Source organism: Cervus elaphus, chromosome 19 (genome assembly GCF_910594005.1).
Source record: "Cervus elaphus chromosome 19, mCerEla1.1, whole genome shotgun sequence".
Classification (NCBI taxonomy): Eukaryota; Metazoa; Chordata; class Mammalia; order Artiodactyla; family Cervidae; genus Cervus; species Cervus elaphus.
The window spans coordinates 47218824-47246085 of NC_057833.1; the positions used below are offsets into that span (position 1 = coordinate 47218824).

The window sequence follows — 27262 nt, forward strand, 5'->3', positions numbered from 1 at the left end:
GCCCCGGCCGCTCTTAAGGAGCTGAAGGCCAGTGCCAGAGAGGAAGGAGGGAGAAAGCGCCGCTGCTGCTGACCCTCTGGGACCCAGAAGTAGACAAAACCCGCGCCCAGCCCGGCTCCAGCTAGCTGCGCCATGCGGGGTCCCAGCGTGGCTCTGTGGCTCTTCCTGACTCTGCGCACTGGTGAGACCCCGCCGCCCGGCCCTGGGAGACGGAGCTGGGGCGGGGGTCCTGGGTTCTCCAGCCACAACTCCCACCCCCAGCCACAGGAGGGTCTCGCGGGCTGAAAAGTATGTCCTGAACCTTGTTTCCCAGGGAAGAGGGAAGACGTAGAAAGGCGCGAAGGACGACAGAGGAGGGTACTAGCACTGACCCGAGCAGACCAGGATATCTGGAGGGCTTCTTGGAGGAAGCGGTGTTGAGCTGGGCATTGAAAAAGCGAAGGTAGCCAAGGAGAGGCACGGGCAGAGGCATGGAGGCGAGAGTCCTGGAATGCGGAGAGGAGGTCCAGAGAGTGAATGCTCTTGATGCCTAGGAAGCCCAGGGAGGGTCTAGGGGCCAGAGAGGCTCTACTTTTTCCGGAGGGAGGTGGAAGAAGACTCTGAGGGACTGGAGGGGAGGAGGCGAGAGATACTGCCCTGGAGACTGCTCCAGGGTGCCCAGCATGGACAGAGGAGGGGGTGCAGGCAGGGTCTTCTCCTTTGGCAGGCCACTCCCAAGGGAGTCAGGATCCTTGACGCTGAGACTTGAGGCAGGACCTCCCAGGGAGCTGCCTGGCTGCCTGCAGGGATAGCGGGGCAGAGGCTGGTGAAAGGATGGCTTCAAGCCACTGCTCTGACCATCAGTACAGAAAATGGACCTGCCACTCCAGTCCGGGCCAGCAGTTGCTAGATCTACCAGGGTGCAGCTTTGGAGCACTGGAGAGGGGAGAGCAGTTCTACATCCCTGGGGTGGAGCTGGGGGAGGCCAAGAGGGGCAGAAGGGAGACTGGGGGAATCTGCAGTCTTCACCCTTGGAGTAGGGATGGGAAGCACAGACTGCCTTGGGAGGGTCCCTGCCTGGTGGAAATGGACCCAAAGCCTCAGGGCAGGTCTGGCTAGGAGGGTGATTAGTGGAGGAGGCTCCCTACTGGGCCCCTAGACTGGGGGCTCTCTAGAACTCTGACCTGGTCAGATCCCAGGACCCAAGAGGGTCCCCACCAGAGCAGGGGCCTAAATGGAAGTTAACTGAGGACCCTGTATCCTGACTCTCTACAGAGGTTTACTTCTAGTGCAGAAGGTATTGCCCTCATCTGCTTTCTCAGATAATAAAACAGGCTCAGAGAGGTCAAATAAGTTGCCTGAAGTCACCAGCTGGAGGAAGAGGAACTTGAGGCCAACCTGCTGACTCCCCTCCCTCCCCTTGTCGGGTGCCTGAAGCTTTGCCCACAGAGGGTGGGTCTGCCGTGGATGTAACCACCAATGTCTCCTCAGGGGGCAGCCATGACCATTTCCTGGTCTCATGCCCTAGTTCATGATGGGGGCCAGGAGCACTGCTGAGGGAGAGAACCCAGTCCAGCACTCTCTTGCTAGAGGACACAAAGACTCAAGAGGGGCAGGAACCAGCCAGTGCTCCTTCCATCCGCCAGGCTGTGCTCCAGGCCGGGGAGGGGTGGGTGAGGAAAACCCGGCTGCTACACTGGGAGACCCTCCCTGGCCAATGCAAAGGGCCAGATGTCTGCCCCTAGGCAAGTGCAGGGAATGCATGGCCCACACAGGCTTTACAGGTGAGCCCAGCCCCTTCCCGGGCTGCAACACCTCTTTGTGTCCTAGCACCCCACAGTGGGAGGGCAGGGCTGTGGTGAGGACTGGCTATTTGTGCTGAAGGGTCCCAGAGTGGGCTGGGGCTGCAGGGGCCCGGCCTCACTGTCCCCCACCCAACCCCAGCGCTTGGCGGGATGGAGGTGCGGTGGTGCACCATCTCAGACGCGGAGCAGCAGAAATGTAGTGACATGAGCAAGGCCTTCCAGCAAGCGGGCATCCAGCCCTCTGTCCTGTGCGTCCAGGGCACCTCCGCCGACCACTGCATCCAGCTCATCACGGTGAGTCCTCTCCCTTCCGTTCTGCCCAGACAAGAGGGCTGTGACTCAGGAGGGAGCACACAACAGCCTCATTCACTGGCAAAGGTTCCCAAGTCCCCCTGCCAGGGCCGGGCGATAGAACCGCCTGAGTTTCCCTGGCAACAAGGGCCAGCCTGTTTCCTGCCGAGGAGGCGCAGGCCAGGCGCTGGGAGGCCCCGGGAGGGCCCTGCTCAGGCACTGGTGGGGAAAGGTGTCTGAGAGGCAGAGTTTCCTCACACAGAGCCCTTCTACATGGGGGACACGACCTGCCCCGCTCAGGGGAGCCCGTACAACAGACCATTCGGTGGCCCACAGCAGTTTCTCCCTCCTCCCTGGAGTTTTCTAGAACAGGGCTTGTGTCTTTTCTGGGGCAGTGGTCCTGGGTGGGTGAGTGGGGAGTGGGAGAGATTTCCTGAGAGGTGGGAGCCCTGCTAACTAGCACTGACAGTTAAGAGGCAGGACTTCAGTGCAGGACAAGGTGTGGAGGGAAACACTGGGGAGAGGAACAAGGGTCTCCCTTCCAGTTCACCCCGGGATACGCCCCCAGAGCGAATCCAGTCAGAGTCCACGTGGCCAGGGGCTTGGATCCACCGTAAGGGTGGAAACCAATTGTGTTGAACCATCATTCTATCCATGACCCCATTTGTGCTTTTTAAAACAAAAAGGAATAAACTGAACTGAAGAGAGCATCTGTAGGATTCAACCTGCATCTTAGAGAGAAAACCCAGGAAACAGGTTAGCGGTAGAGACAAGGGGTGGAGAAACAAGAAAGCGAGGGACACTCACTCTTCACTAATTTTCATTTTGTGCTCATGTTTAGCTATGTGTGTCTATTATAGTGCTTAGTCTCTCAGTCGTGTCCGACTCTTTGCAACCCCAGGCACTGTAGCCTGCCAGGCTCCTCCGTCCATGAGACTTTCCAGGCAAGAATACTGGAGCAGGTTGCCATGCCCTTCTCTAGGGGATCTTCCCAACCCAGGGATTGAACCCAGGTCTCCCTCATGGCAGGCGGATTCTTTACTATCTGAGCCACCAGAGTCCAATAAAATTAAAAATAATATAATTAGAAAAATAAGGTGAGCCCTTGGTCCTGATGAGGGGAGACTCCTGGGCCCTGGCAGGGAGGGGCCTGCAAGGCTGAGCCAGGATGGGGCTCCTGGGCCAGATGGAAGGACTGTGTGCACCCCCAGGGCTATTCGGGCACAGACCGGTGGGCATCCCCGAGCTCCTGGCTGAACGGCCCTGGGGCCAGGCTGCACTGACCCACGTGTTCCCAGCAGGCCCAGGAGGCTGATGCCATCACTCTGGATGGAGGAGCCATTTACCAGGCGGGGAAGGAGCACGGTCTGAAGCCTGTGGTGGGCGAGGTGTACGATCAAGGTCAGAGGGCAAGTGGGAAGGGTGGCAGGAGAGAGGAGGTCGCTCAGCGGTGTGTCATTGCTGGACTTGGCCCGACCCCACACTCCCCGAGCTGGTCAGTGGTCCTGTCCCCAGAGTGTCATGCCCCTGAGACCTGGGGGTCCCAGAAACACGAAGGGCTGACCTGAGTTTGTTCTTCCTCATTGGGGGCCCAGAAGCCCCCTGTCACCCATCAGCTCTTACTGAGGGGCTGCCCCATACCTGGTGTAAGGCTGGACGTGATAGCCAGATGAACAGGGCATCAGTGAGGCGCAGCTGCCTGCATCCCAGTGGCCTCTGTGAGATACAGCCGGGAGTCGGGATGGGCTGGACAGGAAGTGGTGACCAGGAGCTGCAGAGCCCAACAGACCATGAAGGAACCCTGGTTCCGCCCTTGCTGTCTTCTTCTCTGACCCCGACGCCCTCCACCTCCTTGACCCTGACATCGGTACAGTGATCCCTGCCCTGTGACGCGGGTTCAGTGAGCGGGTCTGTGTGCCCTGACACATGGGTGCAGTCAGCAGTGTGGGTCCTGCACGCACACCACACCTGCCTCTGGCTCAGCCTGCCCAGCGCCTCTGGTCTCTCCAAGCCCGGCTCAGCTGTCCCCCAAAGAGCTCCCCTGGGCCCTCCCACCCCTGCAAAGGCCTCTCCTTCCCGTTTTTCAGAGCACTCGCTCACTCCACAAGGTCCTGTCCCCTCTGTCTGTCTGCTCTGTCCTCAGCACAGCGAGTCCCCTGAGGCGGGCCTGGTCCGCATCCTTGGATAGCCCCGGTGCCTGGTGCCCAGCACAGGGTCTCACTTGGTCACTCGGTAACTGTCAGAGGACACAGGAGTTGGCCAGCCCTGCAGACCAGCCAGCCTTTCCTCTCAATGGCCAGGAACAGCCCTCCTCGTGGGCTCCAGACACAGCTCTTCCTCTTGTAATTAATTCAACACGTTCATTGAGCACCTCTATGCCAGTCATGAGCATAGGCCAGTAAACAAGAGAGTTCCTGCCCTCACAGAGCAGGAGTCACATGGTAAATAAGCACCGAACACTTCAGTTACAGGTGTGCTGGGTGCTGTGAGCGCAGTGACGGCCATGCAGAAGATAAGGGCGGTGGGAGACCTGCTGACATAGAGCAGCAGGACGGCTTCTCTGCAGACGGGAGCTCTGAGAAAGGCCCAGGGAAGAAAGAGCTTGGTGCATTCAAGGAGCTAAAAAAAGGCCACACTGGGGAGTCAGAGGATGAGACCAGATGGGGCTCCTTAGATTGGCACAGGCCAGGCTCGGGTGTGCAGGAAATTACACCGGCTTGGTTTTCTCGAATGTAACTTCAGTCTGATCATGGGCATCTCACTGCCCCGGGCAGTCGTGTGCGTGTCCATGTGTGTGTGCTGCGATGCTCCCTGGTCATCGGACCCCATAGAGGAGTCATCCCTGTCTTGTCTGAATAGCCTCTTCCAGGCAACATTTGGTCCAGGGGACTCTTTTGCAAGGCTTAGACCCTTGCCTACCCACATGCACCCCATTCATCTGAGAGTCATCAAGTGACCAAGTGAGACCCTGTGCTGGGACTGGGGCTATACAAGGATGCAGAGCAGGCCCATCTTAGGCGACTCACTGTGGCTATTTGGGATAACTCACTTGACTGATTTGGGACCACATTGCTAGTGTTTCTCTTCCAGTCTTCCTATCCTCCCACCCCCGGCCCAGCACTAAGAAGTCACTTTTTCTAATCTGGGGGAAGCCCCTGCCCTGCTCCTCCCAACTACCCTTATTCCCATAACAGGACACCATTCCCTCAGTTCCTTTAGGTTCTCCTAAGGGCCTATACTTTTGGAAAACAAAAGACTTACAGGCTACTTCTGCTTTTGGAAGACCTTGATGCGTGCAAATGTAGTGCCAGCTGGCTTGGGAAGGAAAAGGGGGAAATTAATGCATGAATTAACATCTCAGGATAATAGCTACCTCTGTACCAGGCTGGCAGAGGTGGGGTCTTGTGACGACATGTGCATTGCACCCACTTGCTATCTAGTACTAGAACACCACACACGCATGCATGAGCACATCCACACGCACCCTTCTCCCTCCTCCCTCCCAGGCAGGGTCCCAGCCTCTCTTGCAGCTTCTCCCTTGCCACCCTCACTACTCTCCTCTCTCCTCCTTCTAGAGATTGGTACCTCCTATTATGCCGTAGCTGTGGTCAAGAGGGGCTCCCAGGTGACCATCAACACCCTGAAAGGCATGAAGTCCTGCCACACGGGCATCAACCGGACAGTGGGCTGGAACGTGCCTGTGGGCTACCTGGTAGAGAGCGGCCGCCTCTCGGTGATGGGCTGTGATGTGCTCAGAGGTGAGGGCTTGGCCTCCAGAGGCTTCTCCTGCAAGGGTTCTGCATTTCCGCTCACAGGACACCCTCTCCCCAGGCTCACCTTCATGGCACCCTTTAAGTAGCAGCACAGTCCCCCCTCCCCTGGGCCTTGGGGAAACCTGGTCAGTGACATCACTCCCCCCTCTCCTGCTGGCCAGCCTGGTGTTGCACCACTTGTATTCCTGGCTGGTCGGCTCCTCCAGGCACTGGGCCCTCATCCCGGTTTCCACAGCACAGCCAAGCACAGGGCCCACAAAGCCCACCCCACGGGAGACGGTGAATCGCCCAGGAGTGCCTCGCACCTGCGGTAGACATGGTTGCTATTTCCATAAATGTGCCATCAGCTTCACAGGGTCAGAAGCTGTATTTTTTCAGGACTCAAATGAGGCTTGTACCCAGGAAGCTCACACGTGGCTAATCAGAGCCCCACATTGATTCATGGGTGGTGAGAATAGGGTTGTCCTGCAGATGAAATGTGCCCCTGAGAGTTGAGTGAGGGCAGGGGGTCCTGGGGGGCCCGGCCGGGAGCCCAGAGCCCTGGTTCTCATGCTTCAGGCTTCTTTTCCCAGTCAGCCGCTGGCCATTATGCTGTGTCAATCTGAGGTGGCCTCCGACGCATCACAACTACATTATTATCAAACTTCCTTCTTTCGGACTATAGCACACCTCAGACAGAGTTTCGGGTGTCCCCAAACCCTGTGTCCCTGAGCAGGCTGCCTCCTGGTTTGTCTGCACCGGGGTGAGCACGTCGTCTTTCAAAGCCCAGACTTTTCTGTGGGGACACATGAGTGAAAACCTTGGCTCGGCATGGCCTGCCCTCAGAAAGATTACACAATGAACTTCACTCTCCTCCCCTGCAAAATGGGGAGGTTAAGACTTACTACAGTGCTGTGGTTTGGAGGACTGAGATCATGCACACAGTGTCTTTGCAGAACGCCCAGGGTCTGCGCTCGCTGCTGGGAGCTCTGTTACTATGAGCTCAACTTCCATGCCTCCCGGTGGGCTTCTCACAGTGGTGTGCACACACACACACACACAAACACACACACTACACACATGCATGCTACTTCCGCCTGCATACACATGTACACAGATACGCTGCCCTCACAGAGCGCCATGCCTAAGAACCTGGAAGCCATGTCCTCTCAAATGGTGACCAGGGGTGGGAGGTTTACCAGCCACTTGGCCCATTTATTAAATATCTACTACCCTGTGAGGATGCAGAAAGACCGAGAAAGGAACCCGCCTTGGAAGAGCTTGGTTTAGCCAAGCACGATGCAACTGGCCCAGTGTAGTACCGGCATTTACTCACCCTACATGGCACTAGGGTGTAACTGGGCACAGGATAAATATTTGCCAAGAGGGTGGACTTGGGGCCCGGGTGCTTGAAGAGGCCCCCAAATCCTGCAGATCCTGACCCTCTTCACCAACCATGCCTCCTTCTGATCGGATCCAGTTCCCCAGGTCTGCTCAGACTTGAGTCTGGAGAGTCCAGCTGGGTCCCTGGGGAGCCCAGCCCTCCTGACTACAGCCTGAGTGGCCCGAGCCCTCCCTGGAGGATGGGGCGGGGGTCTAATGCTGTGCAATTGACCCCCCCCATCTTCTCCCACAGCTGTCAGCGACTATTTTGGGGGCAGCTGTGTCCCAGGGGCAGGAGAGACCAGTTACTCAGAGTCCCTCTGTCGCCTCTGCCGGGGCGACACCACTGGGGAAGGAGTGTGTGACAAGAGCCCCCTGGAGAGATACTACGACTACAGCGGGGCCTTCCGGTGAGAGGGGCTGGGGTGGGGCCACAAGCGCTGGGGAAAAAACACCTCATCATTGAATGGGCCCCTAGGGGAGTGGTGATGTCAACTGCATCTCATCAAAGCACCCTTTATATAGTTCATGTGCCTGGTTAGTTTAAAAACCTCAAACCAGAATATGCCAGACAGGATTTACTCATAAAATCAACATGTTTGGTATATTTAGAGAAGTAAGGGCTCAGAGAGAAGAAAATGGCAAAACTGGTCGTTTGCCGCTCCCAGGTCCCCATTCTGGTGTCTGAGACCAGCAGAGAGGATGCTGGACTGGGGCAGTGTGGCTGGGACCCCCAAGGCGTGAACTCAGGGCTGGCCTCTGCTCCTATTCAGGCTGGCCCTTTAAATCAGTGCTCCATGGAGACAAGAGTCTCTTAACTGCTTGTGGGGCCCTCCCATCTGTCCGCAAAGGAGGAAGCATGCCCGGTGGGGGCTGGCTTGGAAGCCTCCTGGTTCCCTCTCTCCACCCTGGCTACAGTGTTTCCACCTGGAACCTGAGAGCTTGCTGGTGCCCCACACCCCAGGGTGGAATAGGGGAAATAAAGTTTGGGGCACAGAGGGAGAAATGATTCTTGGTCCTCCAAGTCAGAAACTCACCCACCCTGCCTCTCCTGGAGACATGCCCCAGTCCAGTCCTGGCTTGTTTGCTGACTGTAGGGACCTGGGCTGCCTCCTTCACTGGGAAGTGACAGATGGAGGATCCATAAAGTCCTGGGCCCTTCCACACAGGGTTGTTGGTGTGGCGTGAGAAGGTCTAGCCCAATCCCCTGCCTCAGGACAGAGTCATCTTCAATACATCCTGAGCGTTAAGGTTGCCAATCAAGCAGCTGCCCTATGAGCACCTGCTCCTTTCAGGCCCCAAGCTCAGCTGCACAGAATCTACATGGATTATAAAGGATCTCTCTCTAGGGGAGCTGCTTTCTCGTCCCCGCTTTAGAGGCAATAGAGGTTAGGAAGGTTCCATAATTTGCCAAAGCCACACAACCACATAGACTGGGGAACTGGAACCCGGGTTGCATGACTGTGAAACCGATGTCTGCCAAGACCCCACCCAGCACGGCCAGGCCAGACCTCCCGAGGAGGAGGATGGCAGCTGGACCCCAGCCTGCCTCGTTGCTTCCACCTGCGCAGGTGCCTGGCAGAAGGGGCCGGGGACGTGGCCTTTGTGAAGCACAGCACAGTGCTGGAGAACACAGATGGTGAGTGGAAGGGCTGGCCCCAGCGGCGGGTTTCAGGCCCCATAAGCTCCCTGACCGAAAGAAAGAGCTGGGTCTCACCAGTGGAGCTTAAACTGCTGTGTGCACAAGGGGGCTGGTGAGCAGCTCTGCCCTGCTCTGATACATATCTGGCCGTGGGCTCATTTTCCTTGCTAAGATTGGGTTCTGCTTTTGAAAAACAAGTTTATAAACCTCTGCACTAGCTGTCATCTACTCAACCCCTTCCAGCCTTTGCTCCTTCTCCGGAAGAGCCGTCCCTTTACCTCTCAGATGAGGACTTACTAAAGATGGGTTGGTGTTATGTGTTGATCCATTATACCACTGTCATTTAAGAATTTTTAGATTTTGAAATAATTGATCTTTAGAAGAATTGCAAGAATAATTCAAAAAACTTCCATTTATTCTTTATCCAGATTCCAGCTCTGAGCATTTGCCACATGTATGTGTGTATGTGTGTGTGTTTCTGAACCATTTTAGAGTATGTTTGCTCACATCACACCCTTTAATACTTTAGTACATATCTCCTAAGAACAAGGTGTTGTGGACCTCACCACACTGCAGTTATCAAATTCAGGAAATGTAGCATGGGCATAACATCTAAGTTATAATCCATATTCCAGATTCACTAATTGTCAATTCTGTCCTTTGCCACAATTTTTTCAGGCCAGGACCTGCTCTAGGATCATGCATGGTATTTAGTTGTTAGGTTGCTTTAGTTTTCCTTAACTTCAAATAGTTTCTCAATTTTTCTCTGTTTTTAGTGACATTTTTGAAGAGTCAGGTCAGTTATTTTATAGAATGTACTCTAATTTGGATTTGCCTAAGAATCTTTTATTTTTTTTAATTGAAGTATAATTTATGTACAGTAAAACACACCCTTTTTGAAGTACTGTTCTGAGTTTTGCTAAAAATACACTGTTGTATAATCACCACCACCACAATCAAGATAGTGACTGTGGGGACTTCCCTGGTGACCCAGTGGCTAAGACTGCGCTCTTACTGCAGGGGGCACAGGTTCGATCCCTAGTCAGGGAACTAGATCCCACATGCCACAACTGAGAGCTGGCTCAGTGTAAATAAGTAAAATAGCATAAGTAAATAAATAAAATATATGTTAAAAAAAGATAGTGACTGTGGCAGACCTTTCACCCCAAAGTTCCATCATACCACTTTCTGGTCAGTCCCTCCCAACCCCTTCCCTGATGGCTATCAATCAACCTTTGTCTCTACAGTTTTTCATGTTCCATCATGTCTGATCATTGTCTTCCTTTTAAAAAAATCATTCTCTTTTTTTATTGTTATTATTTCCCTTTAAATTAGAAGGTCCATAATGTAGTCTGACATTCATGGAGGCAAATAGCATGAACCAGATTCAAGAGAAAAATGATCTGAAAAAAAGACATAGGATTGTCCCCAGAGCACGACAGTCCTATAATGAATCAAGCAAACAAGAATTTGGAAGGTGGAGAAAGAATTAGGGATGTTCAGTTCAGTTCAGTCGCTCAGTCATGTCCAACTCTTTGTGACCCCATGAACCGCAGTGTGCCAGGCCTCCCTGTCCATCACCAACTCCCAGAGTCCACCCAAACCCATGCCCATCGAGTCGGTGATGCCATCCAATCATCTCATCTCTGTCGTCCCCTTCTCCTGCCCTCAATGTTTCCCAGCATCAGGGTCTTTTCAAATGAGTCAGCTCTTCGCATCAGGTGGCCAAAGTACTGGAGTTTCAGCTTCAGCATCAGTCCTTCCAATGATCACCCAGGACTGATCCTTAGGATGTACTGGTTGGATCTCCTTGCAGTCCAAGCGACTCTCAAGAGTCTTCTCCAACACCACAGTTCAAAAGCATCAATTCTTCTGTGCTCAGCTTTCTTTATAGTCCAACTCTCACATCCATATATGATCACTGGAAAAAACCATAGCCTTGACTAGACGGACCTTTGTTGGCAAAGTAATGTCTCTGCTTTTTAATATGCTATCTAGGTTGGTCATAACTTTCCTTCCAAGGCGTAAGTGTCTTTTAATTTCATGGCTGCAATAACCATCAGCAGTGATTTTGGAGCCCCCCAAAATAAAGTCAGCCACTCTTTCCACTGTTTCCCCATCTATTTGCCATGAAGTGATGGGACCAGATGCCATGATCTTAGTTTTCTGAATGTTGAGCTTTAAGCCAACTTTTTCACTCTCCTCTTTCACCTTCATCAAGAGGCTCTTTAGTTCTTTACTTTCTGCCATAAGGGTGGTGTCATCTGCATATCTGAGGTTCTTGATATTTCTCCTGGCAATCTTGATTCCAGCTTGTGCTTCTTCCAGTCCAGCGTTTCTCATGATGTACTCTGCATATAAGTTAAATAAGCAGGGTGACAATATACAGCCTTGACGTACTCCTTTTCCTATTTGGAACCAGTCTGTTGTTCCATGTCCAGTTCTAACTGTTCCTTCCTGACTTGCATACAGGTTTCTCAAGAGGTAGGTCACGTGGTCTGGTATTCCCATCTCTTTCAGAATTTTCCACAGTTTACTGTGATTCACACAGTCAAAAGCTTTGGCATACTCAATAAAGCAGAAATAGATGTTTTTCTGGAACTCTCTTGCTTTTTCGATGATCCAGCGGATGTTGGCAATTTGATCTGTGGTTCCTCTCCCTTTTCTAAAACCAGCTTGAACATCTGGAAGTTCACGGTTCCTGTATTGCTGAAGCCTGGCATTAGGGATGTATTGGGTTATAATTATTTAAAATTTTTATGATAATCTAAGGAAATCTAAGAAAGTAATTATTTAAAGAGTTGTCTGTAAAGATTGCAACAAGATTGGTAAGAGCAAAAGAGTGGTATTGACATAAATGTGCAAAGTAGTGAAGTAATATGGCTTTAATTGTCCCTAGTGAAGGAAAACAGGAGCGGCAGATTGAAATACCCAAATGATGCATTTGTCTCGGGGGAGGGCCAAGTGATCCCCCAGAATTCTATTACAAAGGTTTTGCAGCAGTTTAAAAATAGAGGAAAGTTGAGGAGTGGGGAGAGAATAACACTGAGTAATTGTTGAGAGTGCTATAAATTATCATGCAGTCATTAAAAATGACCTTTATGGAGTTTTCCAAACTATTACTTTCTTGGTTTTTTGGTTTGTTTTTAAATAGCTTTGGAGTGAATAGAGTGTTCATGATCACACAAATTATCTTTTTCCCTCCTATTATCTAGCAACGGTTTATCCTCCTCATTTTAAAATTTATAAGTCATTAAAATATTGTTATGTAGGGCCATCTGTGGTATATTTTATTGCATGAGTTACAATCCTTAAAATTAGTCTTATTAATATGCCTGTTTGGTGTTGATATTCAGTCTTATAAATGAGTTTTATGGAAAGCTTCCAGTAATGTGGAAAAATATTTTTAAATAAGTGAAAAAAAATAGGATGTAAAATTGCCTACCATGTATGGCTTTAACCATATTTTAAATGGTTAGAGGATAGAATAGAAAAAAGAATATGGAGGAAAAATACCAAAATATTAATAGTTGGAGTTGTGGGTGAAGCTTCGAGAATTTGCCCTCTTCTCTTTGGGCCACAGTTCTGGAAAATTCTGTCAGGGTTTGTTTCCACCATTGCCCTTTGCTCAGAAGTAAATTTAGTGCCAGATGGCAGTGGTGAACTCCTGATATATTTCTCTCTCATTCTCAGTTTCTCTTACTTTCTTATTCTTTTTGTCTTTAACAAGCAGTTCTGTTTATATGTGTTATTTTATTGTCAGACATCTCAAATCCATTTTATTAGAAATTGGCGACAAATTTAAAATGTAAGTAAATAGACACCTCTATAGAGACACCTGATTTTATACAGTGCAGCCACCAAGCTCCTCTTGATTCTGAATTCTGGTTTCTCACCTCCTGGTATGATTCTGAGTTCTCACTTCTTGGTGTGGTTCTGGTTCTCACTTCTTGTAAGGGTTGCCTTTCACTGTGTGTCTATTGTCCATGACACCCTAGGCTCTCCCCAGGCCCCCTCCCAAGGGTCCTCAACAAGCCCCACTCAGGATAGGAGTTGGCTTATGACAGGATTCCCATCTTCCCAGGGAAAACCCTGCCCTCCTGGGGCCAGGCACTGCTGTCAGAGGACTTTGAGCTGCTGTGCCGGGATGGCACCCGGGCTGATGTCACTGAATGGAGGCGATGCCACCTGGCTCGGGTACCAGCTCATGCCGTGGTGGTCCGGGCCGACACAGATGGAGGCCTCATCTTCCGGCTGCTCAACGAAGGCCAGGTGAGTTCAGGGCACCCCACACAGCTTCTCGGGGTGGCGGGACCTTCTCATCTTTCACCAGGGTGGGGGCTCAGAGCCATCCCGGGGCCGCACCAGCCAGACCAGGGGCAGGACCCAGAGGCAGAACATGTGAGCAAATAAACAAAATGACAAAACCAATAAATGTCAAAGTACACCATTAATTAAATGTGGTGAATAGTGTTTTACTGATACTGCTGCACAGAAGAGCAGCAAGCTTCTGCCCACAGGCCACACCAGCTTAGTTAGTTTGGTTCATCCCTGCCACTGAGCTCGGCCCACTGCTTGTGCTCAGCACCACTGCACACCTGGGCCTTGAGCCACGTGTTCAGTCAGCTGAGTATGAACAGGCAGAATGCGCTGGGGAGCACAAGGGAAGGAGAAGGAGAGAGATCGTGTGGTCCTCAGAGTGGGTGCCTGGCCTGCAGGCACAGGAAGAAGGAAGCGGGAGCTGAACTAGGAAGAAAGGATTCTCCCCGCAGTACATCATCAGCCCCCACCCCTGCCCCTTGACACACAGCGTCTGTTCAGCCATGAGGGTAGCAGCTTCCACATGTTCAGCTCTGAGGCCTATGGCCAGAAGAACCTACTTTTCAAGGACTCCACCTCCGAGCTGGTGCCCATCGCCACGCAGACCTATGAGGCATGGCTGGGCCGTGAATACCTGCATGCCATGAAGGGTCTCCTCTGTGACCCCAACCGTAAGTCTACCTTTCTCTTCTCTCGCTGGCCCCAGCCTGATGATGGGTATGGTCAGGCTTGCTTGAGAGGTGGCCAGAGGAGGACACACACCCCAGGAGGTGTGTGTGCTTCTTGGCCTCAATGGGAACCTGTTTCTTCCACCTCCCTGCCTCTCATGGTTGGGGAAGAAGCATCTCTGGAGTCAAATGGCAGCACTGTACCCTGGAAACCCTACCTGCTCTGGGGGTTGGGATCCAGAACCCCAGGGTCTGTCTTGGGAAGGGTCTCTTTGCCTCTCCACCCAGTTATCAAGTCCTGTCTTTCTCCCTCCACTGTGCCTTTCTCCTCCCAGAATGCCTCACTCCTTCCCATTCTCCCATAGTGCCTCACTCCTCCCACAATGCCCCCATCCTCCCACAGTGCCTCACTCCTCCTCCTCACCACGTGGCCATGGCCCTGGTTCTGGCACTGTTTCTCACCTGGGCCCTTACAGTAGTCTATCAATGACTTCATGCCTCTAGCCCCCACCCCCATGTATCTACCACCTACAGCCAGAGAGATGCTGTGTTAGATACATGGCAGACCTGATCTGCCTCAAGCCTTCTCACAGCCCCATGAAAGGGATTCCGTCCTCCCCTTTCTGGGTAAGGAAACAGGATCAGATGGAGAAATAACTTACCCTTATAGCTAACCATGGAAAGAAAGGGCCAGAATTTCTCTTGGGTCTGATTCCAGGCTCTTCCTGCTGAGGGCCAGCCCCTGATGCAGGCCAGTGTGATCACATGCTCACACCCACACAGGGCTGCCCCACTACCTGCGCTGGTGTGTGCTGTCCACGCCCGAGATCCAGAAATGTGGAGACATGGCTGTGGCCTTCAGCCGGCAGAGGCTCAAGCCAGAGATCCAGTGTGTGTCAGCCGAGTCCCCGCAGCAGTGCATGGAACAAATCCAGGTGGGAGCTGCATCCAGAGGGCAGAGCGGGCCAGGTGGGCAGGCAGTGGCAGTGCCTGGGATGGTCCTTACTGGCCCTCCCTCTGCCTGCCTGGTCTGGAGGATACAGGGCAGCCTGAGGAGAAGAAAGTCTTCTATGACAATGCCACAGAGAAAGAGGAGGAGGAAGTTGCCACAGGAAGTTGCCCCTTGGCAGGGGGTGGGGGGGGCCGGGAGAAGGGGGCTGTTTCCCTTGGGGACTCCTCCCTGCTGAGCAGGTGGGCCAGGAGCAGAAGGACCATGAGACTGGCCCAGCTTGGCACTGATGACCCTGTGACCTTGGGCAAGTCCTTTTCCCTTTCTGAATCTCAGTTTCCCCTTGTGCACATTGGGGGTGGGCATTGGATCATCATTTATTAAACTGCAATGCACTCAGAAATACATTTTACAATCACAATCTAGCACACAAAAAAAGTTTTCTTTCAGAGATAAACCTGTAAAAATATATATCCCCTATAGAGAGGTATGAAACCAAACAGTGCTTATCTTTACTAAGTACAATGTGTGCTAATAGATTCTGTGTATTTTATCCTAGCCTTATTTTTTTGAGCTTATCATGGCCCATTAAATTGATTAAGCCTTCATTTATATGCCTGCCACCTGTAGTTAAAAGCACTGACCCTGGTCTTGAGACCCATTCAGCTCTGTCCTGCTTTGCTTCTCTGACTGGAGACTGAGGCCAGGAGTAGCAAGCAGCCCCATGGCCCTGCAGTCAGGGCTGAGGTCCTACTGTGGTCACAGGGGTCTCCTCTGCTCCTGGACTGCTTCCCTCCTCTTTTTTAAGATCAACTAGGGTGGGGCCTGATGGTGAGGAGCCCTTTTCAAGGTGGTCCCCGAGTGCAGGCCAAGTCACATGCCCTGGGGTGTCCACCCTGCCCCAGCCAGGCAGCACATCGACTTGAGAAGAGGCAAGCGGACAGGAATGACACGGGGCCGGGATTGTGACACTAACACTCTCATAAGCACTCACTTCCCACGTACCCCGCACTGTGCTAAGCCTTCACGTGGGTGACCTCAGTTAATCCTCACGATGACACTTGTGGGGTGGGTATGATTACTATCAGAGGTGGAGAATGAGGCTAGGGGAGGCTGAGGAAGTAACTTGCTCCAGGACACCCAGGTCAAGGGTGGGGGAGCCTCTCTCCCCAGAGGTTGCCTGGAGCCTGATATGGTACTGAGGGAGGGGAGGCCAGCTGGAATTGGGGAAGGGAGATTCAGGGGTGGGGACTCTTCTTTTCCGAGTCGTGGGCAGGCTGTCCTGCGGAGGAGTGGCTGGTTCCAGGGGCCCCAGACCAGGCAGAGCTGCAGGGAGATGCAGCTCTCACCAGGCACAATTCCTCTCTCCATCTGAGCTCACAGAGGGCCACAGGAGGAAAGGACTGGCATTAGGGGGGTCCTGAGAACCCCAGCAAAAGGCTTAGAGATCCTCAGTTCTAAGGCTGTCAGAGATGATGTCCAGTATAGCTCTAATATCCATTTCTTGCCCGACCACAGTGACTTAGGCAAGCAGGGGTCAGCTGGCCTGGGCCCTGGGCTGTGGCTTAGGGTCTGGGTTCCTCCTCAGCATCATGATGGGTAGAAGGTCTAAATGGGAGGGAAGGGGTCCCCCAGAGAGGCCCTCCTAGGCTCAGAATATCAACATCACTGCCTTTATTCTGTCATCATAACTTCACACCTCAGCCCTGGACCATGGGGGGCACCTTCCTGAAGTCCCAGTATCCCCTCTCTCCCTGGGCCCCACCTGCTTCCTTGGGGTATGGCTTGATTATCAGTTAATCTCTTTGCAGGGTCTGAGGAGCCACCTGTCCAGAGGCTTCAGAATGGACAAGTGGGGATGGGGCACAGGTGACCAGAGGGCTCTAGAGGTCTCTGAGGGGGGGCGGACCTGGGCTACTCCTGAGGCAGGGCTCTATCCCTCAACCCTGGAGCCTCCTCCCATAGACCCTGAGACTGTCTTCTTTTCAGACCTGGCTCGTTCACCCATTCACGCACACATTTGAGAAGTGTGTAATGCACTCATGCTGTGTGCCAGTCCTTGGCCAGGTTCTGGGGATGCAGTGCAATGCCCAGGTTTCTGAGGCTGGCAAGCCATGGGGAGACCCACATGGAGCACGAGAGCAGGTACTGTGCTAGGTTCTGCTCAGAACAGGGTCTGGCAACAGGAGACCCTCAGAAAACATTTGCTTCAAGATTGAAAGACACCCATGAATGGGAATGCTGATGCTGGATGGTTTCAGGTCTCTGGTCCTCCAAGCACTCTTACAAGGAGAGGAAGGGGCAGATGGGGCAGGATTGGGTTCCCAGGGGAAGGGAGCCTGAGGCCAGAGTTCCTGAGAGACCCAGCTTTGGCACCTGTCAGATCCCAACACCCAGAGCTGTCTGGGGACCCACCTCAGCTTGACCACTCTTTCTGTCCCCTCTGCAGGCTGGGCAAATTGATGCTGTGACCCTAAAGGGCGAGGACATTTACACAGCAGGGAAGACATATGGCCTGGTTCCAGCAGCCGGGGAGCACTATGCCCGTGAGTGCAGGTGCCAGGCCACTGGCCTCAGTAGGGAGGTGGTTGATTTTTTTTTTTTTTTTATAAAAACTTCCCTAAAAGAGTCTTTCTCCCAGTTGCTGTCTGTCACAGGCAAACCACTCTGGCCCCAGGCACAGTGTACCCACCCAGTCACTGGAAGTCTGGCAGGCTTTGGCGAACTTTCTGTGAAGGGTCAGAGAGTAAACACTTCAGGCTCTGCAGGCCACATACAGACTCTGCTGCATGTTCTTTTTTTAAACAACACTTTAAAAATATAAAAATTATTTTTAGCTTGCATCCCAGGCTGTACAAAAACAGGCTGAGTAATTTGCCAGGGTCTGAACTAGAAAGCCTCCATGGCCTCTTCCATCCAGACCATGTGGCTAATGACAGGTGGCCCAGGACCCACATTCCTGTCAGCTCATGAGCACCTTTTCAATGGGCGGGGCCCAGGTGCTCTGTCCCTAGGTCTACTGACCTCAGGTCCACTCCACTTGGACATGAGAACTCTCTCATCTTAGGGAAAGTGCATCTGCAACCCTAGCTATGCCTCCAGTTTTCTCCCAGGAGGTAAGAAAAATACCTCCTGAGTGTAAGGAAAGAAATTCTTCTGGAATTTCAGCAGTTGGAGCTGCTGAAAAGTGGAGCCCCACAGGCTGCCCCTCAGCAATGAGGGGACACGCAGAGGTCTCGCTGCCAGATACACTCTCTGAACACCCACCTGGCTCTTAGCCTGGGCGCTCTTGAGCCCGGGCAGCCAGGGTCTGACAGCAGTGGGGAGCAGTGTGTGGGGCCAGAGCCACTGCTCTGATGTCAAAGCAACTGGAGGGAACAAATTGGAGGGAATGGATTGCAGGCTCTGGCCCTGGCCTTGCTCAGCCGAGGCCACTAAGCACAGATGAAGGGCCTCACTGGTGTCCCTTCCCCCAGCGGAGGACAGGAGTAACTCGTACTTCGTGGTGGCCGTGGTGAAGCGGAACAGCTCCTATGCCTTCACCCTGGATGAGCTGCGGGGCAAGCGCTCCTGCCACCCGGGCTTCGGCAGCCCCACGGGCTGGGACATCCCTGTGGGCGCCCTCGTGCAGAGGGGCTTCATCCGGCCCAGGGACTGCGACGTCCTCACAGGTACCGCCCCCCACAGAAACATACACATGCAAGCAAGCTCTTCTTGGGGGTTCACTGGGGTCAGGGCCAGTTCTGAGGGTTGAGGTCCTCTCCCAGCAGGACCCCAGAGAAGGCAGCCCCAGAGAAGTTTCCTCTTCCTCCTTGACGTGCCCCTTGCTCTCGGGAAGGTTGGGGAATATTCTTGGCCACACCCAGGACAATGGTGTCTGGTTCTGTGGAGGGTACCAGGGCCCCTACCTAGTTACTCAGAGTGGAATATTTCTAGGGGGGGTGGGGGGCAGGCCAAGTGCATTGGCTCTAGGCCTGGTTCACACTGTCCTGGCTCCTACGCTGTCTAGTCCAGTCACCGGGCATCTGGGGGACCTTGTTGGGAAGTGGCCAGCCATCTATATAAGTGCTGAAGAAGACACGTTCACCCAGCACCTACCATATGCCATAGGCAGGGCCCTCCCTGGGTGTTAAATCATGCACATTCATGGTGCGAGGAAGGCAGGAGGAAGCTGGCTGCACACACACCTCTGTCCCGGCTGGCACGTTGGAGGAAAATAACACATCTTTTTTCTAACCACCCACACAAGCACATGTAAGGTGTTAGGACTGGCTGCTCCCACTCCCAGACAGCTGGGCAGTTGCTCTGACTGGAACAGAAGAGTTTATGAGGTAGTGAGATCCCTGTCCCTGAGGGAGTTCAAGGGAAAGTGGGTTCTTCTACCAGAGGTTGTCAGTGAGGGTTCTCATATCTAGACGATCTCTGCATTCCCCCATCCCTGTGATCCTCACAGGAGGGGACGTGCCGCTCTGAGCTGGATGGGCGGGAGCAGATGGGTGTCCTTGAGCCATAGCCCCAGGCAAGGGGGGCAGATCTGTGGGGGAGCAATCGCCCTCTCTGCCGTGGCCCCTGAACACAGCCCTCTCCCTCTGCCCCAGCGGTGAGTGAGTTCTTCAGTGCCAGCTGTGTGCCCGTGAACAACCCCAAAAACTACCCCTCCTCACTGTGTGCACTCTGCGTGGGGGATGAGCAAGGCCGCAACAAGTGTGTGGGCAACAGCCAGGAGAGGTACTACGGCTACAGTGGCGCCTTCAGGTACCCGGTGGGCTGGGGCCGGGTGGCAGAGGGGGGGTCCTGGGGCCAGGGGCCAGGATGGGACCTCCTGCCAATACCTGTCTTGATTTCTTGTGTGGCAGGTGCCTGGTTGAGAATGCAGGGGACGTTGCCTTCGTCAAGCACACGACAGTCTTTGACAATACAAATGGTATGTGTCAGCCCTGGGACATGACAGAGCCAGACTGGTAGGGCTCTTCCCCATCTCCAGCAGAATCTAGCACTAGATGTTGCTGGGATTGCAGGCCAAGTGGCAGCAGGGAAAGACTGAGTCTAGAAGGCTCTGCCCCTTGGGGAGCCCAGGAGCCCAAGGGCCAAACAGTAGGAACAGGCCTCAGGCTACACATCCAAGTGCACAGGTCACCTGACAGTCTATTTCTCTGGAAGCCAAATTCCCATTCTACCAAAATGGTAGACACTCAGTCAGTTTGGAGAAACCCCTTCCAGGGTGTTTACATGGCACCAAGATGTGTGGATAGGGTGGCAGGGACCGCTCGCCCCAGGGTCATCAGTTCACATTAGCATCTTGTGTTTGTTCCTGAGGATGTCAATGCCACGTGCAGGGAAGTCACTCTGCAGCCCTGAGGTGTGTGAGGCAAGGCATGCCCCCCATTCACATCATAAGGTGGAATTTCTCTGGAGTCACCTTCCTGGGCTCCACTGGGGAGAAGAGGCCAGGACCTCTGCTCTGGGACCCCAAAGCCCCCACCTGAAGTTCTACTGTGCTGCAGGCCTGTACATCACTCCCCTGCCCCATTCTGTTCTCCCTCCTTGGGGAATCTATGCATTTTGAAAACTGGAAACTCTTTCCCTTCAACATTTTTTGTTTGCATTTTCTGTATACCCTGCCTACACCCCAGACTTTGCAACCCCAAACACTGGAAGCTAAGTCTTCTCCACTCTCTCCTAATACATCTCTTCCCAGGAACTCAGGGCAGAAATTCAGAAGGCCTGAAGGGAGGTGGAGATTGGTGAAGGGAAAGCAAGACATGCAGGGAAAAAATATCAATCAGTATTTCAAAACTCAGATCCCACCATGCCTATGAAAGTCACTAAGGCTGAAAACCAGTTGCCTCAACAGAGCTGGAAGGGTTCCAGGCCCTGTTGTCATAACCCCCTCGCCTGCCAACCACCCACCAACAGCTCTGGGAGTCATCCCCCAGAAGGAGGATGGTTCTGTGGAGGGTACCTGGGTACCCTGCCTGGTCCCAGCCTGTGCCCTCTGTGTCCTGGGCTGGGGGTTCACGGAGGAGACAGGGCCCTTGCGAGGTTCACCTGCGGAGAGGCACCCAGTTCCCAGATCCACTCAAACGTTTTTATCTCTACTCAAGGACCCACCTGGAGTTCCTCCTGGAGATAGAAAGGCAGTATATACTAAGTGAATATACAAAGGCACAAAATAACGTGATTCCTGAAAGTAGTGTTTGTCAGGAAGCCTTTGGACCAGTCACCTGCATCAGAATTACTGAGTTACTGGTTTAAAATGCAGATTCCTGGGTCCCATTCTAGCCTACCTGATGAGATTCTTTGCAAGAAAGGGTATTTGAAATGGCCTCTTATAGATCAACAACACATGATGTTTTACTCCGTCTGGCTTGAGAACTTCAGCTGTTAGGGGAGAGTCCATCATACCCTCAGGCCTGAGACCTATGACACAGAGATGGAGTTCTTTGCCTGGGAGTGATTAAGAGCCTGTTCCTCCATCTGTAAAATGGGAGTGATTATATAGTTCATTGCTACATAGTATATGCTTCTTATTCCCTACAAATAACATTATAAGCCCAGCTGGGTTCTCTCACTCAGGTAATAGAGCAGAGCAGTTGAGGAACGAAGAGGGTTGGGGAGCTGGCCAGATATCACCACCCCTCCCCAGTCGAGGACTTGGGGTCCCTGAGGAGAGCAGTCTCTCTCTATCCTCTCCCTCCCTCTGCTTCATCCCTTCAGGCCACAGTTCTGAGCCCTGGGCTGCTGAGCTCATGTCGGAGGACTACGAGCTGCTGTGTCCCAACGGGGCCCGGGCAGAGGTGACCCAGTTTGCAGCCTGCAACCTGGCACAGATACCATCCCATGCTGTCATGGTCCGGCCGGACACCAACATCTTCGCTGTGTATGGCCTGCTGGACAAGGCCCAGGTGAGCGAGGGCAGGAGCTGCCCCACTGGGTGGTTTGCGGGGCGGGGATGGTGACAGGGGCGAGCCAAGCCCCTCGGTCACCTCAGTCTACCTGGAGCAGACAGCAGGAGAAACTGAGGAAATTCTGGGGAATTTCTCAGAAATTCTGTGAATGTCACTTAGTCAAGGCCATCCCTCTAACCACTGTCCCCTCTGTCTCCTGCATCATTAATTTTCCCTTCTCAGCCAGACCATTCCCACCAACATATAAACCTGCTATTATTTCTACCATCCTGTAAAAACAAGTGAACCTTCTCTTGGTCTCACATCCCCTTATAACCATAACCCCACTCCCTTTTACAGCACAATTCTTTCACAGAGCCATCTCTAGTCTGGAGTCATCAATTCCTCCTTTCCTGGTCTCCCTTAAGGATGGAGACTACTCCAGACAGGCCCCACCAGTGTGCTGAGACTGCCTTGGTCAAGGTCTCACTGACCCATGCTGCTAAATCCTGTGGCTGTTTCTCAGTCCACGTCTCCCTGACCTCTCAGCAGCACTGGCTGTAGCTCCCTCTTCCAGAAGTTCATCACCCTCCTGAATGCAGTTTCCCCCTTGGCTCCCCAGGCCCCATGCCCCATGCCTGCCTGGCTCTCCTGCTACCTCTCCAGCCTCTCCTCCATCTCCTTTGCTGGTTCTTTCTCATTTCCCTGGCTGGTAACCACTGATGTGCCCCCAGGGTTCATCCTAAGCCCTCTTCTCCGTCAGCACCTATACCTCTATTGATCTCATCCAGCCCCAGGTCACTAACTACCATCCGTATACTGATGGCTGCTAAGTATACATCCTCAACCCTGCTTCAGTCTAACCCTTTAATCTCAAACATGCATCTTTGGCAGCTGCCTATTTGACACTTCCATTTCTAACAGGCGTCTTGACTTGAACAAGTCAAAGTTGGACTCCTCTTTTTCCCTCCATCTTCCCCATTTCAGTGAATAGCAGCCTCAGACTTCCCATATCCTCAGGAGTCAGGTCAGACTCCTGTCTTCCTCTCATGCCCTACTTCCAGTCCATCAACAAATCCTATTGGCCACACTTTCAGAACACATCTGAAATTTGAACCCAGGCCATCTGACAATACTGCCCCAGGTTCCAAACCTTCCCCTCTACACACCCCCATCCTGACAGAGACTGAAATTGACCTCATTTCCCTCCATCAATAAGCACCACAGACTTGCAGAGCCAGCTGACCCTCCAGGCCGGTTCCTAACCTTGGAAGTGATGTTTAATCTCATCTTTCCTACGGAATCCCTCTGTCTCAGGGGTTCTTAACTCTGGGTCTGTGGGCTTCCCCAAGGGTCCCGAAACCCTCTGAAGTGATGTGGGGGAAGAGCCCTGTTTGGATGTGCACTTTTCTGAGGAGAAGACTGAGAGCTTTCATCAGATCCTTACGAGGATCCATGAGTCCCCCCAAAAGATCAATAGCCACCTTACTCTTTCTTTCCCCCTTTACCAGTATTTGAAGGCTGAAGTGGCATTTGTCCATGTTCTTCTGGTGTCCTGTATGTATTCCTCATTTCTCACATCCCTTCTGGCCTTTTTACTGACTGTCTCAGGTCAGGAGCCATAGCACACTTACCCTGAGAACCCTCAACAGGGAAGAAAACATCTCCTCAAGAACTTCTTGGGTGTGAGGAGGGTGGGTTAGTAAAGGATATTCAACTTACCTAGTACTTTCTTAGCACTGATATCAGAATGAATGGCTCTCTTATGAAATCATTTTGGTTGGGGATAAAGGATACCCATAAAAAAGAATGAGGAAGCCTGGTAGAGAAGGATGAAGAATGCTGAGCAGACTTAGCAGACCCCTCAGTAATCTCATCCACATCCTCTCTCATTTCTGAGTCTTTCTTCCTGTGAAGGCTCAGGCTTCAATATCCAAGAGCTGGTTTAGTGTGATGTTTCTGGATGGCTGTCTTACTGTGGTGGCTTTGGTCATCTCGTACTCCACATCAGCTTTGGTGACAGAGGTCAATGAGTCGATGATTTTAAAGCAGAGTCTTGGCACCTGACTTTCCTTGCTCCTTGGTACTTAAAGCAATTAGTGGCAAGTGATACCCAGGTGACCATCTGTGAGCCCAGATGCAAAGCATATCTGCTGTGTGCTTCCAGGACCTCTTTGGAGATGACCACAATAAGAATGGGTTCAAAATGTTCGACTCCTCCAGCTATCATGGCCAAGATCTGCTTTTCAAGGATGCCACCATCCGGGTAGTACCTGTGGGAGAGAAGACGACATATCGTGACTGGCTGGGCCCCGACTACGTGGTGGCTCTGGAAGGGATGCTGTCTCAGCAGTGCTCAGGCACAGGTAGGGCAGGCTGGCAGGGTCACACCCCACAGAAGAGTGGGCACAATCCCCGGGGAATCCTCCCAAGCCTTTCTCCCCAAACCTTGAGTGAACTGAAGGGTGCTCTGCGTCTTTGCAAACGATCAAGATGAAGTGCCCTGAGAGGGCCTGAACAGTTATAGCAGAAACACTGGCTGTGGAATCCAGACAGACCTGGATAATGAATATAAATGTTAAAAATAATCATCCAAAGAGGATTCAGGCAACTGCATAAATATACATGTTGTGTAATTTTGAAAGAAATTAATATGTAAAGAAACCAGGGGAAAGAAAAATTGTAATAGGGTAGCAAGAGGGAGCCTAGAGTGAGTTTAGTACACAAAAATACGCTCCATCTAGTCCTGCACATGAGTGGCAGTGGGCCACAAACACAGCTCCTTCAAGGCCCTAACTGTCTGTGTTTAATCCCTCAGCGACCGCAGCCTCCAGGGTCTCCCTACTCCTACTGCTGCTCCCGCTGGCCCTCACGGCCAGCCTCCTCCAGCCCTGCCTCTGAAGCATCTCTGGGCCAGCCTTGCCCTCCTTTGGAATGGAAACCTATTCAGAAATCTCTCTAAATCAGGCTGTTCTCCTCAGTAAATCCGGTTAACACTGCTCAGAGAAAAAAATGTGTGATGGGAAAGGAAGCGTGAAAAACCAGAGCTCCTCAGGGCTGCGATTCCGACACTGAAGTTTCTGTGATTGCTTCAAAGTGGAATAAAGATGAATGTTAAAGCAAAGTGCCCCCAACTGGGCTGAGCGGGTCCCTCCTGCTGGAACCCAGCCTCTGCCTCCCAGGCACCACCTGTCCCTCCGCTACCTGAGGTGGCGCGCTGGCCCGCCTCCAGTCACGCCCCACCCACAGGCTGGCACAGCCGCTTCCCTGCAGGTCTGCAGGCTCCCACCACACGGATCCTCAGCAGCCTCGGGTTTGGAAAAGACCGGTTGCCAAGGAAACGGGCTGAACCTGAGCTTCCCACATGGCCCTCTCTGCTGGAACTCGCCCTGCTGAGCCGCCCAGGGGGGCCTGGTGAGATGACAGGCCTGCCGGCCCCTCCCTGCCGGTTCCCACCTCCTCCTCTGGGGAGTGGACACCGCACCCAGCACCTCCCGTCAGCCCCCGCTCCGTCTGTCCTCTGGACTCCCTGTTCCAGCCTCCCTCGTGAGGATGCTGTGTGTCTGTCCACTGAGGCAGTACCTGATGAGGCTGGAGCCAGGCCCTCCAAGGAGGCAAAGCTTCTGGGCACTCACAGCCCTTTGTCCTTGCCTTCTGTGGCTTGGCATGGCCAGGACCGCCGGACCCCTGATTGTGCTGGGCTGGGGAGGCCAGGGCTGGACCCTAGGGATGAAGTCCTCAAGGGTCCTGGGGCAATGGAAATGCTTCTCAGAATTTTTACTAGGTAAGGGGCTTCATGCAGGGTTGGAGGTCTAAAATCTTGCCTAAATACCTGTCTGTGGTAAGAAGGGCAGGCCTCAGAACAAAGCATGTTCTGTGTGCCCTGCCCTTTGGTGGTTCAGCCGCACCAGGCTCTGTCCTGGGGCTCAGCCCCGTCAGCAGGAATCCCCACTCCTGCGTTTCCTCCTCTTTGGCTCCCTCACAGTTTATCCATTCCTGCCCTGCTGTGATGTCCACCACTCTGGAGCTACTCCTGTACCTCTGGCAACAGTGGTTTCCTCCAAATTAAAGGGTTCAGCCTCTGAACCCTTTGCCTCTGAAGAGCTGGGGATGGGGAGATGCCATTCTGTTTGTCAAAGGAGCCTCAGGCCACTGAGGGGCTGAGGGGAGTCCTGGCTCCTCAGGTGTGAACACAGGGTCTCTTCCTCCCAGCTGTCCTCTGACTGGGCCCGAGGGCCGCTCATTTCAGAGAAAGGCTCCATCCTCCCCATCCCCTTCAAATCAGTGGAAAGTGCTGGGAGAGGGTCTCCATTATCGTCATGGTTGTTTGGACAGCAGGAAAAAGTTCCCCGAACTGCCAGCTCTTACTCTGAAATCTGCTCCCTTAAAAAAAGTGAAAAGAAGAAACGAGAGCAAGCCACCTTCGTCAGCAGACTGGGAGCCGCGTGGGCCTGGAGCTATTTGCATCTCCGTCTGCGGGGGCCTCGGGGATGCTGATGACAGGCTGGGCTCCCAGTGCTTCGCCCCCACCTGTGGGTGTTGAGATGGATCCCTTCCATCCTCAGCGGAGAAGGAGGCCGCTGGCAGTGTCCTGACCACTGTCACGCCATCCTGAGGAATCCTGGCCCCCACCCACTGTGAGAGGCCAGAAGGAGCTGGCCTCAGCTACCAAGCTTGTACCCTCTTCTCTGAAGGAGCAAAATAATTCTTCTCTGACTTGATGATTGTTTGATTTCTTTTTTTTTTTTTTTTCCAAACGGAGATTTGTGCAGTGAGGAGTGTATTACCATGTGGCCATCCTGGGCCAGTGTGCTGCCCAGGGTGTGAGGCTGTACCATGAGCCCCTCGAGGGTATGACCTGCCTGAGTGCTGGGTGACTTCTGTCAGGTGACACCAAGAGCCACCACTTTGTTAGCACTCATGAAAGACATTGGTTTCTTCTTTTAAATAAAGCCAAACAACCCTGCACTGGCTGAGGCTTGCATTCTGATAGAAAACTGCTGATGATGGTTCACTTTTTTCTTCTTAGGTGGTCAGAGGTCTGCAAGCCCCAGGTCACCCCCTTACCTCCCAGAATGACAGATTCCACTCAGAACCACAGTCAGGAACCAGTCTGAGCCTCCAACCAGCGAGGCCCACAACTCCCTTCTCCAGTACGGACTGGTTCTCTGGCTTCAGCCATCCCAGCACATCCCAGCTGCCTCCGTCCTCTCGGCCTCTTAGGCATCTGTTCCTCTGGGGACCAGGTGCAGAGCAGTGCATCTTCTCCACCACCCCCTGCCCTTTGTCTCCAAAATAAGTCACTGACACTGTTCCTTTGACAAGCTGGCTGCTAACTCACTGGAGGAAGGGAAGGAGGGGTCAGTCCTCACAGTGGGCACTCTCTGGCCTATACTGAAGAGTGGCAGGTGGGCTGGTCTGGGCTGGTGCCCTACACTCACTTGGGAAGTGGAAGTTCTTGGTGCTGTCCTCTCCCAGGGCTCCAGCCCTTCATTCTTCCCCAAGCCTGCCTTCTTCCCTCCCTCCCTTTCTCCATCCCTCCTCACAGCCACCTCACAGAGCTGGGACCCTGCTCCCCACGGTACC

The 27262-nt window shown here is 53.0% G+C and overlaps 1 protein-coding gene across 3 annotated transcripts; it reads left to right on the forward strand.

The window, feature by feature from the left end:
* MELTF (melanotransferrin) lies at window positions 1–26644 on the forward strand. Of its 3 annotated transcripts, XM_043874985.1 has the most exons (16): window positions 1–181; window positions 1924–2078; window positions 3377–3476; window positions 5651–5833; window positions 7464–7620; window positions 8782–8849; window positions 12937–13124; window positions 13663–13843; window positions 14624–14775; window positions 17239–17335; window positions 18266–18460; window positions 19388–19544; window positions 19646–19713; window positions 21507–21694; window positions 23844–24042; window positions 24495–26644. In XM_043874985.1, exons 1-16 carry the CDS (start codon window positions 133–135, stop codon window positions 24575–24577), a joined length of 2220 nt encoding a protein of 739 aa, XP_043730920.1. In that variant the 5' UTR covers window positions 1–132; the 3' UTR covers window positions 24578–26644. The 3 variants fall into 3 exon arrangements, with proteins under 3 accessions (XP_043730920.1, XP_043730921.1, XP_043730922.1); XM_043874986.1 differs by lacking the exons at window positions 7464–7620; window positions 8782–8849 and having other exon boundaries at window positions 23–181; XM_043874987.1 differs by lacking the exons at window positions 1–181; window positions 3377–3476 and having other exon boundaries at window positions 1970–2078.
* Window positions 26645–27262: the final 618 nt, after the last annotated feature.